Below are 19,598 nucleotides of genomic sequence, written 5' to 3'. Positions count from 1 at the left end.
GGGTCATTTTGACCCGATTAAATATTACACCCTCCCCCCGCCTTTGGGTCATTTTGACCCGATTCAATGTTTCGCCCTCCTGTTACCTTTATATTTACTAACATATTTTACCCTTTGGGTTCAATTTGACGCCAGCAATTAAAACCTCCAGAAAATTATTAGAATTAATATTGTTTTCCAAGTTTAAGTGTGAGGCACTTTATTATAGTAATGTTCATTGTTTTATAGTAATGTTCATTGTTTTATAGTAATGTACATTGTTTTATAATAATGTACATTGTTTTATAGTAATGTACATTGTTTTATAATAATGTTCATTGTTTTATAGTAATGTACATTGTTTTATAGTAATGTTCATTGTTTTATAGTAATGTTCATTGTTTTATAATAATGTACATTGTTTTATAGCAATGTACATTGTTTTATTGTAATGTACATTGTTTTATAGTAATGTACATTGTTTTATAGTAATGTTCATTGTTTTATAATAATGTACATTGTTTTATAGTAATGTTCATTGTTTTATAATAATGTACATTGTTTTATAGTAATGTACATTGTTTTATAGTAATGTTCATTGTTTTATAGTAATGTTCATTGTTTTATATTAATGTACATTGTTTTATATTAATGTACATTGTTTTATAGTAATGTTCATTGTTTTATAGCAGCCTCTCTGTCCTTATCCTTCACTCTGCTAGAGCAGCCTCTCTCTCCTCTGTCCTTATCCTTCACTCTGCTAGAGCAGCCTCTCTCTCCTCTGTCCTTATCCTTCACTCTGCTAGAGCAGCCTCTCTCTCCTCTGTCCTTATCCTTCTAGACCTTTCTGCAGCATTTGACACCGTGAACCACCAGATCCTTATCTCTTCCCTTCAGGTCCTGGTATCTCAGGCTCTGCACTCTCCCTCTTCTCTTCCTACCTCAACGACCACACTTACCGGGTACCTTGGAGAGGATCTGTGTCTGATCCTTGTCCTCTCACTACTGGGGTTCCTCAAGGCTCCGTCCTGGGTCCCCTCCTCTTCTCTCTGTACACTCATTCTCTGGGCTCTGTCATTGGCTTCTCCTACCATAGCCATGCTGATGACACCCAACTGATCCTCTCGTTCCCCCAATCTGAAACACAGGTAGCAGAATCTCTGCCTGTCTGACCGACATCTCTCAGTGGATGTCTGCTCACCACCTGAAAATCAACCCTGACAAGACCGAGCTACTATTCCTTCCAGGGAAAGAGTCCCCCACCCACGACCTGACTACCACCTTCACCAGCTCTGTGTTGGCCCCGCCCCCGACTGCCAGGAACCTCGGGGTGACACTCGACAGTCAACCTGACGGCCAACATCACTGCGACAACGCGTTCCTGTAGGTCCATGCTGCACAACATCAGGAGAACACGGCCTCTTCTTACTCAGAAGGCGGCACAGGTTCTGGTCCAGGCTCTGGTCCAGGCTCTGGTCCAGGTTCTGGTCCAGGTTCTGGTCCAGGCTCTGGTCCTCCGCTCTCTTCATGGTTACCGGTGGAGCAGCATCCGCTTCACAACATTGGTCACACCGTACACCCCGACACGTTCGCTCCGCTCGGCAACAGCCAACCGACTTGTGACTCCTGCACCTCGAGCTCATCACTCTACATCCAGACTGTTTGCTGTCCTGGCTCCTGATTGGTGGAACGAGCTCCCCACTGACATCAGGACAGCAGGAAGTCTCTACAGCTTCTGCCAGAAACTAAAAACACATCTTTTCACAGTTTTGGGAAAAGTCCTCAGCAGCATCTTCCCAGGTCAGGACACGCCGAGCGTTTACCTTCGTCTTCGTCGCAGAGGAGGAGGAGGAGGAGGGGAGGAGCGAGAGGACGGCCTCCGCTGCGGGGGAACGCTAAATCAACAAGGCGGCAATTTAACAGCTAAAAGAAGCTTTTGTTTTAAGATGTTATTTATATATATATGTGTGTGTATATATATATATACATATAAATATATAGATATATAAATATATTTATACATATATATGTATATATACATATATATATATATTCATGTATGTGTGTATATGTGTATGTGTGTATATATATGTATATATCTGAATATATGCATATATATGTATGTGTATATATGTATTTATATATATCTGTATATATGCATATATATATATATGTGTGTGTGTGTGTATATATATATATTTAGATACTAAACACACACCTCACCCGGCTCCCTGCCACTCTCCCTCTCTCTGCAGGGATTGGCTGCCCAGTGCCTCGCATCCCGGCAGAGGCCAGCCCCCTGGCCGACCACGTGTCCGCCACGCGCATCCTGTGCGGCGCCCTGGTCTTCCCCACCATCGCCACCATCGTGGGGAAGCTCATGTTCAGCAGCGTCAACTCCAACCTGCAGAGGACCATCCTGGTGGGTTCACACACCGGCTGTCTGTCGCTTCATGACGAGTCATGAGTCACACCTGTAGCTGCTGCTTGTTTTAATGACGAGTCATGAGTCACACCTGTAGCTGCTGCTTGTTTTAATGTGAGTCATGAGTCACCTGTAGCTGCTGCTTGTTTTAACGGAGTCATGAGTCACACCTGTAGCTGCTGCTTGTTTTAACGAGTCATGAGTCACACCTGTAGCTGCTGCTTGTTTTATGACGAGTCATGAGTCACACCTGTAGCTGCTGCTTGTTTTAACGACAGTCATGAGTCACACCTGTAGCTGCTGCTTGTTTTAACGACGAGTCATGAGTCACACCTGTAGCTGCTGCTTGTTTTAACGACGAGTCATGAGTCACACCTGTAGCTGCTGCTTGTTTTAACGACGAGTCATGAGTCACACCTGTAGCTGCTGCTTGTTTTAACGACGAGTCATGAGTCACACCTGTAGCTGCTGCTTGTTTTAACGACGAGTCATGAGTCACACCTGTAGCTGCTGCTTGTTTTAATGACGAGTCATGAGTCACACCTGTAGCTGCTGCTTGTTTTAATGACGAGTCATGAGTCACACCTGTAGCCGCTGCTTGTTTTAATGACGAGTCATGAGTCACACCTGTAGCTGCTGCTTGTTTTAATGACGAGTCATGAGTCACACCTGTAGCTGCTGCTTGTTTTAATGTGAGTCATGAGTCACACCTGTAGCTGCTGCTTGTTTTAACGACGAGTCATGAGTCACACCTGTAGCTGCTGCTTGTTTTAACGACGAGTCATGAGTCACACCTGTAGCTGCTGCTTGTTTTAACGACGAGTCATGAGTCACACCTGTAGCTGCTGCTTGTTTTAATGACGAGTCATGAGTCACACCTGTAGCTGCTGCTTGTTTTAATGATGAGTCATGACTCTGCAGCAGCTGCAGGTGTGACTCACAAGTCATCATTAAAACAACAAGCAGCAGCAGAGAGAAACCCCTAGTGGTGAGGACGAGACATGACATGTATTTGTTTCATACTTCCGCGCTGCAGGTGAACGCACCTTAACTAAAATGTTTATTCTGTTAATCTAAACTCTTGTCTCATTCATTTGAGTCATTTTAGGTGATATACTGAATGCTTTTGAATTCTCATTGTTAGTATGAATACGACATTTTATCACTTTTTTATGTTTTCACCGAGATTTCACAACATGTTTGGTCATGGACATTTGGTTTAAAGTCCTGGACACCCATTGGTCGACACGTGGACGACCCCTGACCCTGTGTGTTTGTGTTGCTTCAGGGAGGCATCGCCTTCGTGGCCATCAAGGGGGCGTTCAAGGTCTACTTCAAGCAGCAGCAGTACCAGAGGCAAGCCCACCGCAAGATCCTCAACTTCCCCGAGCAGGAGGAGGCCTGAGGAGGACGGACCAACCACACACACACACACCTCACACACACCTCACACACAACTGGTGAACTAGAGGCCAGGAAGTGCTTGCGAGATGGACTTGCGATCGGCGACGCCCCCTTTACCTCTGACTCCTCCTCCTCGCCTTGTTTTTATGGAGGGACATTCAAGCGACGGCGTCTTCGCCGCCGCCGCCGCCATACTTTATCTTATAAGCTCCCGATGCTTCGTGAAGACGAGTCAGACCTGTGGACCCACAATGGAGATTGTTTTCGCGCACACACACACACACACACATATACACACACACACACACACAGGCTGTGTCTTTGGTGATCTGTAACACTTGTTGTAAACTTACTGTGTTTTAAACAAACCGATGCGGGGCATGTGTAATTAGAAAGTTTTATAATAATAATAATTAAATGATTGTTTTATATGGTTATTTTGCAGATCGGACCCCTTTGCCAAAGCTCGGGGGTCCACGTTGTTCCGTGTGTAGAATGTATTACTGACGCCGACCACACGGCGACATCCACACCCTCTGTGCGTTGCTCAAAGGCCTCTCGGCAGTGTTTACCTTGTCGCAGCTTCAGCTCCCGTTTCCCCAAACGCGTTCTGTGTGTGCTCACCAAACGAAGCCGCAGGTCTGGTCGAGCCTGTTGCCGTGACGACACCGGCCGGATGTATAACGTGGAGGCTTCTTTTTTTCTTTTGTTTTTGGACTGTCGAAGCATCTCAAAAGTTTTTTCTGAAGCCCGACGGTTCAGTCGAGCTGAAGCTCCACGTTGTTTTTTATTCCGGGGGGGAAAAAATGTAAAGATTCATTTCAGCCAAATGATGAAATCTATTATTTTATCACTTATAAATCTTTATCTGTGCAGATAGTTTGTTGCCCAGGTTTTCTGTTTGTATTCCTGCCGATGCCTCGCTGGCCTTAGACGGCCCCAATGAAAGGGGACATCGTTTGAATTACGTCCCTACAAAATAAGAGCGTTTGGGGCTGCGGTGGAAATCCTAAAACCCTGAACAATGCAACACTATCTGCACAGGAGCAATGTGGGAACGTTTTGTTTTTGAAGTGTCCCTGAACACACCGCCACATGGCGGCTATAAGTTTAATTTGTATTCACGACGTGATGAACAATGAGCCCCAGCTTTTTGTTTTCTGCCTCAAACCCGTGAGCGCACAACGACGTGGCGTGTGCAACCCTCACGTGATCTACACGCCGCCAAAAGAGACGTCCGACATTTAGAGTTCTACGCTATGAGTTCTGTGAATAAATGTATTTTTCCAATGAGGTGGAGCGTTTCATTTAAATACACACATGAATGTTTGAGGCTTCTCACTGCCGTCTAGTCTGGAACAACTAGTGTCAATAGTCACTCACATGATTCATATATATATATTATCTATGTTTTACGTATATATATATAAATTCTATATATATATATATGATATATAATATGTATATATATTATATATAATATATATATATATACATATTATATATAATATATTCTTGATCAAAATGGTAAATAACGATTGTTTTTTAAAATATTTTGTTTATCTGGTGTTCTCCACAGAGCTGGCCACCTTATTTCTACAGTAGCCCATGAGGAACAAACTAAACTCCGCCTCCTGGTGCTAGCCATCGCATTTCTACTATTTCGTGTCTGCAGTATGCACCCTCACCCAGGGGCGGCTTGTCCATAAGGGCGATTGGGGCGACGCACTGCCTCGGGGGAAAAGAAAAAAGAAAAGAAAAAAGTCGCATTCTACCACTAGACGTCTGCTCTGCCTCTGTATGTCATTGTCCAATCAGGTAACAGTCATTCAGTCAGCCTAAAGTCGTGCTTCAAATGGCCCCGCCCCTTCTGGGGCGACTTTAAAATGAAAATCGCCCCAGACCTCTCCCATTGACTCCAATGTTAAACCCATTTTTTTCACAAAACAGAGCTCTCAATGCATTCTCTATGGCTTCCGGGAGGAGTCGCCCCTCCAGGTCTTGTCATCAGTAATCGACGTAAAAGCGTCTCAGTACGTCATACAGCTTCGACAGAGGCGTATTCAGTCGGCCAGTGCTCAGGGCAACAGCAGCGATTCAATTCTTTCTTTGAAAGAGACTCCTTTCGGTCGGCGTAACATTGAAGACACATCGGCAACAATAGAAGTAGGACCTCCTAGACCAGTGGTCGCCAACACGTCGATCGGTCGACCTCGGAGACGTTCCCTGTCGCTCTCCAAAATAAAATGAAAATAAAATCAGAAACACATTGTTCCTCATTCTCGAACATTTTCTGAGGTGTCTTCTGAAACGTTTTCTTCCTGACTGGAAGATGGACGTCAGAAAAGATCTCCGCCTGATGTTAAAGAACGCCTGTAAGCGGGTTCTCTGACAGCCGTGTTGTCAGCTGTGCTCCTGAAAGAGGAACGTAGGACTACAGGTGAGGCGCAGGGGAAATGCAGAAAGACCTTTATTGACAACTCCACATATTACACACGGTCAAAGTACACCGACATAAAACTAAGTCATCAATAAATAAATGTTGAAATGCCTGTACCTTAATGTAAATGTTTACGATACGGTATTTACAAGTTGCGCCTGCGCATGCGCGACAGCCGAGATTCTTGGCGACTTGCCAGGTCTTCCCTCCGTGAGTTTGGCTTTTCTGCTGTTGCCCTTCAAAACAAAAGCTCAACATTTAACTTGTTCTTGTCTGGTGGAGCAATCTGGTTTAGTTGAAAGTGATTGCAATTGTATTTCTTCTATTATTTGAAAAAGCACAGATGCAGGAATCACAAATCTCATATTTATTATTATTATAATTATTTAAATCTTGTTGAAAAAAATCACCAAATCAAAGACCAGGAGCTGGATTACTGACAGACAGCTCACAGACGGCCTCAGACTGTCTGTCTGCTTATGAACTAACTACAAGCTCACAGACAGAGTTCAGTCACAGCCGTCACACTGACTGGAGTCACATGACTTGATGGCATTGTGACGAAGCTACACATAGACAGCTGTCTGAAGGTCTGTGGTTTTGGGAGGGTTAATCATTATCAAAAAAATTGCCCCCCCTGAGAATTTTTTCAGGAGCCGCCACTGCCCTCACCACTAGTGGGCGCCAACCCGCCCCTAACCGCTGAAACAGTTTTTAGAGGCGTAAATGTCTCGTGTTTTAGAAGTACGCTATTCTTACTGAAGGTTATTTATGATGGTGTGTTGGCACCACATTCAAATGTTTGAATCTTTGTATACAAATAAATACATGATAGTGGATTAGTGAGGATTAAAATAAATGTTTAAATATGTAACATGCAAAGTCCATGTACATTTTTTCTAAGATTCACTTCCATATAAATTAATTTCATGCAAAATAGAACTGCTATTTAAAGCTATTTCAGCTGTTAAATTGGGTATATAGGCCTTGAAGCAGGCTGGAACATGGCATGTCTCAGGAGGTGTGTTGAAGATGTCGGTGAACACCGGGGCTTGGCCTGGTCAACGCACAGTGCTTCAATTGGAGGGGGAAATGAGTCCGGGCCCGCTGCTTCAGGGGTTCTCTTTTTAAACAGCCTGTTGACAGCTCTCTCCAGGATGACGAGGGCGTGGCTGGAGTTGATGGAGGGTGCTCCAGGGTGTGAGCCCTGATGGGCTGGGGGAGGGTGGGCCTGATGGTCTGTGGCTTTTGTTGGTGGGGCTGTGGGGGATTGTCTCAGGACTGCTCCAGCCCAATATTTCAAAGCGGCAGTAGAAACTCATTTAGCTCATCTGCCAGAAGCACATTGTTCATGGAGTGGGGTGATTTGGGCTTGTAGTTGGTGATCTGCCTGAGCCCTCTCTCCAGACAGAAGCAGAGTCGTTTGCTGAGGAAGCTGCTGTTGCAGTTTCTCAGAGTATTACAGTCGTTTAGCATCTCTCACCGCCTTGCTAAACCTGTATTTGGACTCTGTGTACAGGTCCTTGTCCCCACTCCTGAATGCCTGGTCCTTCTGCAGTCTTAGCTTCACTGAGCTCAGCTGAACCAGGGTTTGTCGTTGTTATAACTCACCCTGGAGCTGGATGGAATACAGCTGTCCTCACAGAAGCTGATGTAGGAAGTTACAGCCTCTGTGTACTCATCCAGGCTGTTGGTAGCAGTCCTGAAGACATCCAGTCAGTACAGTCAAAGCACGCCCGTAGATCCTCAGAGCCTCATCGGTCAATTCACTTCTTGAACTTCCTCACCACAGGTTTGCAGGCTTTAGTCTCTGCCTGTATGAGGAATCAGATGAACCATGACGTGGTCAGAGTTTCCCAGTGCAGCTCGAGGGACGAGCGTGATAGGCCCTGCTGATTGTTGTGTAGCAGTGGTCCAGAATGCTCTTCTCTGGTGGTAGGCATTTAATTAACTGTCTATATTTAGGAGTTCGTGGGCTGAGGTTTCCTTTGTTGAAAATCCCTGAGTACAATAACTAAAGAGTCCGGAAGGTCCGCTCCACCACGCCGTGCTCTGTTCAGCGAGTGTCTGTTGTGCCTCAATTCACGTTCCCGCGCGACGCGCATGTAAACTCCGGCCAGGATGAATGAAGCGAACTCACATGCGGGAGTAGAAGGGGTTTGCAGTGGATGATAAAGATTCCAGGTCCGCGAACAGTGCTGTAGAATCACCGTTACATTATGATTGCACCAGCCGTTGTTGAGGTAAAAGCAGATTCCTCCACCCTTTTTTTACCGGAGGCTCCGTGGTCCGGTCCGCTCGGAACAGCTGGAAGCCAGCGGCTTAGCTGGAGCGCAGAGTCTGGTATCGAGCCACTAAGCCATGATTCCGTGAAACACAGAGCGGAGGATGAGGAGAAGTCTGTCTCTCCCACCAGCAGCTGGAGTTCGTCCAGTTTGTTGCACAGTGAGCGGACGTTGGAGAAATATGCCCGCAGCGCTGTACGAGATCCCCACGTTTCCTGTAGCCCGTCTGAGCGCTCCCGAACGTTTCCCTCTCCGGGCGTTCACCACGTGGCCACCAGGTGAGCACACCTTACAAAATGTCCAGTAACTCCACAGAAGTTAAAACGTTGGAAGTAAATCCGCTGGAGTTGTTCCCTTATGTTCAAGAGTTCTTCTCTGGGTGAAAGAGCTCTGGGAATCAACGAAAACAGTATTTAAAACGAAAACAATAAAAAAACATGCGCACCAACACACGAGGCGACCTTCATCAGCCATCATTTTGTTCAGGTCAATCTGTCCACCTTTAGATTGTATCATGGTGGAGTTAATGGTTGACAAACAAGAGAAACATTTTCTGTTTAACCCTCCTGTTACCTTTACATTTACTAACATATTTTACCCTCGGGTCAATTTGACCCCAGCAATTAAAACCTCAGAAAATTATTAGAATTAATATTGCTTCCCAAGTTTAAGTGTGTGGTACTTTATGTTTGTTTGTTGACTACCTAAATAGCCCTTTAAATAAATAAAGAAGTAGACATTTCTGATATGTTTGACACAGTGAAAACAGCCTGGGGTCAAATTGACCCCAAAGAACACAGACATTAAACATTGAATGGGGTCAATTGACCCGAAAGGTAACAGGAGGGTTAAACATTCTGTTTAGGATGAAGATGTATTAATGTTCAAATGGAAGAAAACTGCTAAATAACTGCTGAGTTGCAGCACCATTGTATAGAAGAATGTATAAATGTATATATCCGTCTTTTGTCATAAATCTCTATGTTCTCACAAAATATACCGAGAATATCGGTAATATGTGATTAATCATGATTAATCCACAAAAACCTGTGATTAACCCGATTAAAATTTTTAATCGTTTCACAGCCCTAATATAAATATAGATTAATGTGTGTGAATATATATACATATAAATATATATGTGTATTTATACGTATAAATATATATTTATACGTATAAATATTTATTAATATGTATATATATATGTATACATATAAATATTCATTCATATGTATATACATATAGATATATATTTATATATATATTTAAACATATATATTTTTATATATACTTATACACATAAATATATATATGAATATAGATATATATATATACATGTGTAAATATATATATATATATACATATAAATAAATATTTATATGCATAAATATATATTTATATGTATAAATACATATACTTATACATATAAATATATATTTATATATAAGAGTTGACGAGGGGACCCAGACTCACTCGTCACGGCATTGTGAAAAGGACTTGGGGGGCCAAAGGTCAGTCGAATCGAGCGGAAATCAGATTAGCTAACGTTATTAATCCTCAGTGGAGAAACTCATTGGCCACCAAAGATTCACATAGACAACGAGAGACGCAACAGACAAGCAACAACACCAGAAAAAGGCTTTTATAAAACAGGAGCGACATCAAAAAGATGCTAAAGCTAAAAAAACAAACCACCGCTTTTCTTTTAATGAGGATCTTTGCTCATTAAATTAAATTGAGCCCAGAGGAAACGCATTGAAAACATATACTGATACATATCCCTCTTCTACCCAATCAGTCACCATCAAAACGCTCAACGATGTTGCAGCGCATTTCTTTAGATGACTGGCTCCCATCTGGTTGTTCATTTAATTGCTGGCTTTCCCAATGAATGGTGATGAGATGATTCAAAGGAAAGGTGGATACGGACACTGTGACGCGCAAACATTTCGTCACGCTCGTCTTCTTTGAAACAATCAACACAAACGACTTCCGTTCGCCGAATGGAATCAAAAAAAGGGGAAACTTTTTGGAATCCGGACTCCACAGAGGCGAACGGCTCATCGGGGAACCATATATATATATTTTTAAATGTCATCCTCGTAATAAAAGTGTTGGGGCTCATCTCATCGGGGTTTTTTTCTTTTTTCAAAGCTCACCCCAACTTCTGTCGTCGTTACGTCTTTTCACGGATTCCCATCGTGTTGAAAATGAAGCAACATCGGAGTCTTTTATTTTGAAGGCGACCTCTAAATTTCGATAACCTTGTTGGAGAGGAGGAGGTGTCCACTTCAATTATGCGAAATCCCGGTCGTTCACTACAAGTTCAAAACGGGGAGCGCTTTGAAAATATTAAATCCAAAAATCATCTTTTTCTATAAAGGTGTGAGACACATGGCGAGTTCCAGAAAAAAAACATTCATGTGTTCAATCGTGTAGCAATGGTTTTTTTCTTTTGTTGTTGTTGTTTTTTCCCCGGGTAAATACCAGCAGCGGGGATTTAGTCACAAAAGGACATTTAAAAACATCCAAACGTACACATTCATTCCACCGGAGAAAATAGGACAAAGGCGGCAAGCGGATGAGTGAAGGAAATGAGGGATGACGAGGAAAAATTACCGAGCTCAGCAAACGCTTGATGGACTGGGAGAAAAAACAAATTATCTTCGGGGGACTCAATTTACTAAATGATGCAGGTATTTTTAGAATAATTCCAAATCTGGTGGTGGTTTGATGTCAAAGCTCTTATTTTATATGAAAGGCCCTGATTGGTTGATGGCGTGCAACGTGTGGCTCTATCACTTTACTTCCTCCACTTCATTATTTAACAATACTTTCACATTCAAATTAATAACAATACAAGTATCAGCTGAAGTCAACATCTCTCTTCCCGCCTCTCTCTTTGTCTCTCATTCATTTGTAGTCATTTAAGGTTATATACTGACAGCAGGCACGTGCACAGACATTTTGGGGGCAGGTGCTCAAACCAAAAAAGGGCACCCAATGGCAAAAGAAAATTCTGACAGAGTTGAAGCATAAGCAACAATACACTGATGATGCTGTCCTCGACCTGCGTTTCCTCTGGGCAGCATCAGACCACTAGCTACATTTTCTTTATGAATAAAGGTGAATTATTATATAGCAACAACAGTACAAGCGTTCTGATTGGCTAATGGGTCGTCATGCCAGCCACGTATTGCCCTCCTCGCTGGTCTGATACGGATCCGTATTGCCCTCTGACCTCATTTTCAAAATGAGCGATATTGATAGACATCAACAGCCAAGAGCAGTGGTCCTCAAACTAAGGCCCACGGGCCGGATACGGCCCGCCTCCACATTTGGCCCGGCCCTCTGAACAATACCAGAGAGGCCTTATGATTTTTTTTTCAGTCTGGCCTCGCAAATCCTAGACTAGCCCCTGTTAAATAGAACGGAATAAGAACTCTCCCTCTCTCTCTCTTTTCTCTCTCTCTCCTCTCTCTCCCTCTCTCTCTCCTCTCTCTCTCTATTCTCTAAACATAAGAGAATAGAGAGCCCCCCCCGCAGAACGAAATTTTCGGATATTAGTCAGTCGCGCGCAATTCCAGGATGCTTTATTTTCATTGGTTGCTGGATTAAATTTTACCCAGATACGTTTTTTTTTCTGATTGGCTATTGTGTAGCAGCCCATTTCTTTTTTTTGATTGGCTGATAAGTGGCTCCTCACAGCAGAACTAGAGGGGAGCGCTTGATTCCTCCACGGTGAGGGCAGCGCGGCCAGCTCATGTTGGCGCGCTGCGGCACATTAAAACATTAAATAGCCGAGAGTTATTTTCAGCGTGAGAAATGCGATGTGTGGCGGAGTGTGTGACTTAAGACCGAAATGAGTGAGTCTCACGTTCAATGCGTGACACTTGAGAGCCCTGTGTTTGTCTGGTGCTGCGGGTCAGAGGAGAAGGAGGTGCATCCGTTTCGTGGCGCGAGGAGCACTGCGCGGAGGAGGAAGTGGAGGAGGAGGGAGGGGCGTGGCGGGGGGAGGGGGAGGAGGGCCGTGAGCGCCGCGGAGCGGGTCGGGGCGAAATTCTCACAATAACTCAAATAAATGCCCCGTCGGATATTAAAACACATTTGGGGGGAGTTTATGACCGAGAGAGTAACTTGTATTCTTAAATACGATGAATGAAAAAATGTGTCTCCAGGAAAAGGGACCTTTACTCATCCAGGGCAAAGGGGCGGAGCTTGAGCACCACTAGGGCTCTATCTGTGCACGTGCCTGACTGTATGCTTTGGAATTCTCAATGTTATTTTAAATACGACATTTTCTCATTTTCTCATGTCTCGAGCGAGATTTCACAAAATGTGTGTTTTGTGAAAGTCCTGGAATCCCATTTATCAGCATTTTGCAAAATACAACTGACACATCCTTCTTTTTACTCTTGAGTCAATAACTCTTTTAATCTTTCTCCCCTCCGATGACGTTGACATGGAAAGAAGCGAACTGGGAGGATTCTCGCTTGACGACGCTCCTCATCGCCTCAAAAGCACGAAACCTTCCACGTCCGAATTATCTCAACTTTCGGGAATTTGGCTGGAAAACGGACAAAGACAATGTGACGCCCAGAGAGTGTTGGTAGTTTAGTTAGTTCCCGCGTGTCAATAATCAATTATTCGGAGCAATGTCAAACATCTGTCGTCCATGTGAAGATATGGTGGAGTCTTCTTTGTGTGCGAGGAGCGTCTCAATTCACCTCAAACTGAAAACCAGTGTTCTACTGCCCTCTGGTGGTCGGAGGCTGCACACTGCAGGCCAAACACAAGCTATTGAGCTGGTGTGGAAAAGAACATTAGTTTTTAAAATAATCACACAACACAAATAACAAATATCAAACTGATATGTTATTACTGCAGCGGTAACTGAGTAAATGTACTTTACTACTGTGTTAAAGTAAGTTACCCAGTTAGTCTGACTTGAGTATTTTCATTTGATGCTCTTTTATACTTCAACTCCACATTTCAGAGGGAAATATATTTATTTTCACTCTAATGAATTTATTGCAGATAGTTTTATTTATGTATTGAATAAGCAAATGAAATATAAATAATGTTATAATTAAACCACACAGCAATGTCACGAATGAACATTAAGATGCATCGATAGCAATAATCTAACAGTTTAATATGTAATAATCTAACGATGACTGAGCCCATTTTCGCCCAACGATAAATACTTTTGGAGAACCACTTGGTGTTCATGTTCTCATAGAACCTTGCAGACTTTGACTGGAGCCAGAACCTTTGAGCAGGATTCTTTTATCCCGGAGCGTGTGTGTTGCTGCTCGTCTTTCTGACGAACGACCTGAAGACGTCGTGACGCCCCGATGGAGCCGAGGCCACGCCTCCTCCTGAGGATGGAGCCGAGGCCACGCCTCCTCCTGAGGATGGAGAGGCACGGCGACTCCATCACTCGGGGCAACGCCGCAAAGGAGAGGTCCTGTCTGTGAGGGACGAGGCGACCGGAGAGGCAGACAGGCACACAGACAGACAGACAGAGAGAGAGAGATAAAGAGGCAGATGGACAGACAGACAAGGGAGTGGGAAGCTCACCTGGGCCTTTCTTCCTGTAGTCAGACACACCTGAGAGAGCACACAGTGAGAGAGCAGCCATCTTAGCGTGGGCTTTTTATTGTTGCTGTCAACAGGTATATTTTATTTAGTGTAAGTGGGCGTGACTCCTAAATGACCAACACATTGTGTGACTGTATATTTTATGTTTTTATTTAACCCCACATGGTTTACTTTCTTGTCTGTGCACTTTGATGCATGTATTAAATGTAGAAGTGACTCCACCCGTCTGTGAGTCCTGTGTTTCCGGTCCAGTGGCCTCTGGCCCCAGTGCATTCTGGTGTTTCTGAGGGGAACCAGAGGCTTGGCGCCTCGCCCACAGCGACACCGTGAGTCAGGACACAGTGGACCGGGAGAGCAGAAGCACTCAGCTGGGGAGCGCCACCTCTTTCACATCCCTGGTTCAGACACTTAAAGGCACAGCACACACACCACATGCAGGAAACAGGGTCACACTCGTGACTCCAGAGGAGCCGACCTGGGTTTGAGAAGTGAAGCCGACGCACGGAAAGAACCTGAACGTTACATGAAACCTTCAGTGAAGTCTGTGAGACGTGTTGGACCACCACCTCAGTTATGGAAAAGAACGATGAGAGATTTACTGATTGATTATGATACTTTATTTTATAATGCAACACAGTACATCATTTGTACGTTGATTGGGAAAACAACAACAACATTTAGTCTCACAAATGTATTAATAGAATAATTTGCATGAAGTTCTAAGAACAAAATATCTCCGATAAAGAAGCTCTGGTGCTTTCTCTTTAAGACCAATGCAGAGGAAGAGAAACTTAAATTAAAGAATACATCAATAACAATATTCATCAAACATTTAGAGCTCAGAGCATTTTACATTTCCCTGCAGATAAATATGAGTTCAGGTAAACAAAGAGCATCATGAGCAGTGAGAGCCTCCATGACTCAACACACACAGGAAGGAGCGCCACCTACAGGAACTCAGACACCTACACAACAACAAGGAGAAGATGGACAAGTCCCGCCCACAAGGTTTGATTGACAGGTGAAGAAAAGTCTGCTCAGAGACGATGATGGAAACAAAATAAGTTTAAGACTTAAAACACAGACTTTAACCAGATGTCCCTGAACTCACTTCTGCCTATTTGAGTTTACTGAACTCAACAGTGTCTCCAGAAGAATAATAATCAAACCCAAGTCCAGCATAGAGAGGCTGAGTGAATGTGGTCTGGACTCTGTGGAGGAGAGTCATGGTGTCAGAGACGCTGTAGAAGGACAGAATACCTGCTCTGTGATCCAGGTACACTCCTAATCTGGAGGACCGAGGACCAGAGACGGAGTTTGGACTTTGTTGTGACGAAATGTAAAACTGTTATTGAGACAACGTAACGCCCAAGATTTATTATTCCATCCAAACACACATTCATCACCTCTCCATGTTCTGATGATATTCTTGTATGAGACGGCACCATAAACTCCTTCTCCTCTCCACTCCACCTCCCAGTAACAACGTCCAGTCAGACTCTCTCTACTCAGGACCTGACACCATGTAGTGAACCTGTCTGAGTGACTAGAATAAGACTGATCTTCACTCATAAATGTTGCTTTTCTGTTCCCATCAGATAATAACAGACGTGTGTATGCTGTGTTTGGATCCAGAGTGATGTCACATGAATACCTTAAGAATCCAGCTCTGGTCTCGGGCTCTGCTTGTGAAGGAGACAGTAAATCGTCCACTTCAGTCACTGCCAGTGAGACGTTTGTCCACTTGTCCCCAGAACGCTCTGTAGTCTATCTCTGACTTCTGACACAGCCGGGCCACGCCCCTCAAAGTGTCTCAGAGGACGGATATCGATGCCGGACGAGTGTGTAGACTCAGCGGCGTGGTGACAGTGAGGGTAGTGGAGGAGAAACTGCTTGAGATCCTCTGTGTGTGACAGCAGCTTCAGCTCAGCCTCGTTCCTCTTCAGCTCAGTGATCTCCTGCTCCAGCTTCTCCTGAACTCGACTCACTTCAGTTCTCTGCCGGGATCTGACCTGCTGCTTCACGTCAGAGCTTCTGTTCTCCATGAGCCGGATCAGCTCAGTGAAGATCTTCTCACTGTCCTCCACTGTTTTATCAGCAGAGAGGTTGAGGGCCTCCACCTCCTGATGGAGCAGCTTCAGGTCTTTCTCTCGGTCCTGGATTCTCTGCTGGATGTTGAGTCGACCTCCAGCTCTCTCTGCCTCTCGGTCCTTTCTGCTGCAGCTGAGACTGTGTCGTGGCCTTTATGTTCATCCATTACAGAGGTAGCAGATACACTGCTGATCAGTACGGCAGAAGATCTTCATCTCCTCTTTATGACGAGCAGATGTTCTCCTGGAGCTGGTTGAGGGCTCCACCAGCTTGTGTTTCTTTAATTGAGGAACATCATAATGACGCTGAAGATGTTTCTCACAGTAAGAAGCCAGACACACCAGACAGGACTTGAAGGCCTTCAGTCTCCTCCCAGTGCAGACATCACAGGCCACATCTTCAGCTCCAGCATAGCAGTGGTCAGCAGGAGCAGCCTGAGTCCAGTCTTCTTCAGCTGCTCCACTAGAGCTGCCAACATGGTGTTCTTCAGCAGGACAGGCCTCAGTGTGAAGGTCTGCCTACACTGAGGGCAGCTGAGGAGTTTCTTCCCCTCCTCTTCCTCCCAGTGGGCTTTAATACAGTTCATGCAGTAGCTGTGTCCACAGGGAATAGTCACCGGATCCTTCAGGAGATCCAGACAGATGGAACAAGAGAAGGTTTATCCAGCTGAACTCCTTTCTGCTCCATTTCACCTCTCAGGAGCAACGACTGTCTGAGTTTCACTTCCTCAGAAGCGACTCTGCTTTGACTTCTGATGTGAACAACATGTGACGGTTCAGTGAACGGGGCGTGTCAGCTCTAGTGGGAGGGAACCAGGAAGTGTGTGGACAGAGTGCAGCCGCCTGTGTTTGAGAGCAGGAGGAAGAGGGAGGGGCTTATCAAGCTGTACTTCATTCCTGGAAGAGGAGCTGAAAGAGGAAGTGAAGAAAAAAATAGGATATTTAATATTCAAAAAACAAAGTTTAGCATCTGAAACATCCCAAAGGATAATAAATGTTTTTTCAGTCTGACTGAGTAGCAGGTTAACGTTAATGAAGCAGATGATCACGTGGAGCACCACTTGATATCAGATGGAGAGCTGCCCACAGGGTGAACCACACGGATGACTGTCCACCTTGAAGTTTATTATTCATTATAAATATACACTACCATTCAAAAGTTTGGGATCACTTAGAAATGACTTTATTTTCAAAGAAAAGCATTGTTTTTTTCAATAAAGGTAACATTAAATTAATCAGAAATACACTCTCTACATTGTTAATGTGGTAAATGACTATTCTAGGTGGAAGTGTCTGGTTTCTAATGAAATATCTCCATAGGTGTATAGAGGCCCTTTTACATAAACTATCACTCCAGTGTTCTAATGGTACATTGTGTTTGCTAATCGCCTTAGAAGACTAATGTCTGATTAGAAAACCCGTGCAATTATGTTAGCACAGCTGAAAACAGTTATGCTGGTGATATAAGCTATACAACTGGCCTTCCTTTGAGCTTGAAGTTTGTAGAACAAAATACTTCAAATATTAATCATTATTTCTAACCTTGTCAATGTCTTGACTATATTTTATATTCATTTGATAAATAAAAGTGTGATTTTTCATGGAAGACACGAAATTGTCTGGGTGATCCCAAACTTTTGAACGGTAGTGTTTGTGTGTGATCTTAATTGATTTTTGTTGAATCCCAGTAAAACCTGAACTATCTAATTTGGTGCTTTTTCCCCACAACAATTGAGCTCTGTAGCTGAACCTGGTGACTAGTCCATAAACCTGAGTTACAATAATTAAAATAGAGCCACAGGTTACACATCTGTAGTCCTAGAACCACACAAATGGACCCGTGACCCTTTCAGTCACGTGGGTCGAGGTCACCCAGAGGTCAAACCCCATTACAGTTTTCCTCAATTGCTAAAACACTAAAACCCATTGGTTGAACAAAGTTCTCAGACGCCTGAACTCATTTAGCTAATTGTGCAGTCTGTTGTCAATACCGTAAACTATTTCACATGGTAAAACACAATTTGCAGATCTCACTTAGACTTTTCAGCAACACTCTAAACACATCCTCAGTCTCAAAACACATTCTGCCCTCTAATGCACACGTCATCCATACTGTAAACACAAGGGGCAACGATGAAAGACAAAGAGAGAACACACGTCATGGATCAACACAATCACTCTAAATGGATTTAACTCGTATCAAATGATGTGACACAACCAAAATAAGCCAGTGGAGAGCAAACAGGTGGTTGAAGGTGGGAAGGAGAAAGTCTGAGAATGGATAGAAGAAACAATGTGAGAGGATGAGGGCAAGTGTGTATGCAAGGTGGGCGACGAGGAGGAAGAGGAGGAGGGCGTATGTGAGGTGGGCGACGAGGAGGAAGAGGAGGAGGGCGTATGCGAGGAGGGCGACGAGGAGGAGGAAGGTGTATGCGAGGTGGGCGACGAGGAGGAAGAGGAGGAGGGCAGATGCGAGGTGGGCGACGAGGAGGAAGAGGAGGGCGTATGCGAGGTGGGCGAAGAGGAGGAAGGTGTTTGCGAGGTGGGCGACGAGGAGGAAGAGGAGGAGGGCATATGCGAGGAGGGCGACGAGGAGGAAGAGGAGGAGGGCGTATGCGAGGTGGGCGACGAGGAGGAAGAGGAGGAGGGCGTATGCGAGGTGGGCGACGAGGAGGAGGGCAGATGCGAGGTGGGCGACGAGGAGGAAGAGGAGGAGGGCGTATGCGAGGTGGGCGATGAGGAGGAAGAGGAGGGCGTATGCGAGGTGGGCGACGAGGAGGAAGAGGAGGAGGGCGTATGCGAGGTGGGCGACGAGGAGGAGGAGGAAGGTGTATGCGAGGTGGGCGACGAGGAGGAAGAGGAGGGCGTATGCAAGGTGGGCGACGAGGAGGAAGAGGAGGGTGTATGCGAGGTGGGCGAAGAGGAGGAAGAGGAGGGCGTATGCGAGGTGGGTGACGAGGAGGAAGAGGAGGGCGTAAGCGAGGTGGGCGAAGAGGAGGAGGGCGTATGCGAGGAGGGCAATGAGGAGGAAGAGGACACAGAGTGTAACCCGTGGCGACCCTGGAGCAGCAGCCAGAGACCAGGTGATGGTCCACAGACGACGAGGGCAGCAGGACTTGGACTCAGCCCGATGTGAGCCGATGTTGTGCGTCGCCATGGTGACGCTCAGGGGCGGGTCAGGATGCTCCTGCCTCGGTGGTCGCACATGTTCTGAACTCCGCACTCTGCAGCTGCTTCATAGCCACACAAGAGGCCTCTTCCCGGCGCCCAGGAGAGGACATGTTGCTTGTGATGTGGGCGAAGTTCCGCCCGGAGACCAGAAGAAGCCCGTTGGTGACATGTTGACTCCCTTCACTGGAGGAGTGTCGACT

At 45.0% G+C, this 19,598-nt stretch overlaps 1 protein-coding gene across 1 annotated transcript; it reads left to right on the top strand.

The window, feature by feature from the left end:
* Nucleotides 1-684: 684 nt before the first annotated feature.
* On the top strand, nucleotides 685-5,102 carry LOC130198240 (uncharacterized). The gene is made up of 4 exons (XM_056421385.1): nucleotides 685-1,362; nucleotides 1,747-1,901; nucleotides 2,235-2,401; nucleotides 3,693-5,102. The coding sequence occupies exons 1-4, from the start codon at nucleotides 1,169-1,171 to the stop codon at nucleotides 3,807-3,809; spliced, it is 633 nt and encodes a 210-aa protein (XP_056277360.1). The 5' UTR covers nucleotides 685-1,168; the 3' UTR covers nucleotides 3,810-5,102.
* Nucleotides 5,103-19,598: the final 14,496 nt, after the last annotated feature.

This window comes from Pseudoliparis swirei, chromosome 8 (assembly GCF_029220125.1).
Source record: "Pseudoliparis swirei isolate HS2019 ecotype Mariana Trench chromosome 8, NWPU_hadal_v1, whole genome shotgun sequence".
In the NCBI taxonomy this organism is placed as follows: domain Eukaryota; kingdom Metazoa; phylum Chordata; class Actinopteri; order Perciformes; family Liparidae; genus Pseudoliparis; species Pseudoliparis swirei.
Note: the sequence above shows the minus strand (reverse complement) of the source record. Positions and strands in the feature narration are given on the sequence as shown.

Coding starts and splice junctions, on each gene's coding strand:
- LOC130198240 (XM_056421385.1), top strand. CDS start 1,169: ATGTCTGCTCACCACCTGAAAATCAACCCTGACAAGACCGAGCTACTA. Junction 1,902..2,234: donor AACAAGGCGGCAATTTAACA/GCTAAAAGAAGC, acceptor CTCTCTCTGCAG/GGATTGGCTGCCCAGTGCCT. Junction 2,402..3,692: donor ACCTGCAGAGGACCATCCTG/GTGGGTTCACAC, acceptor GTGTTGCTTCAG/GGAGGCATCGCCTTCGTGGC.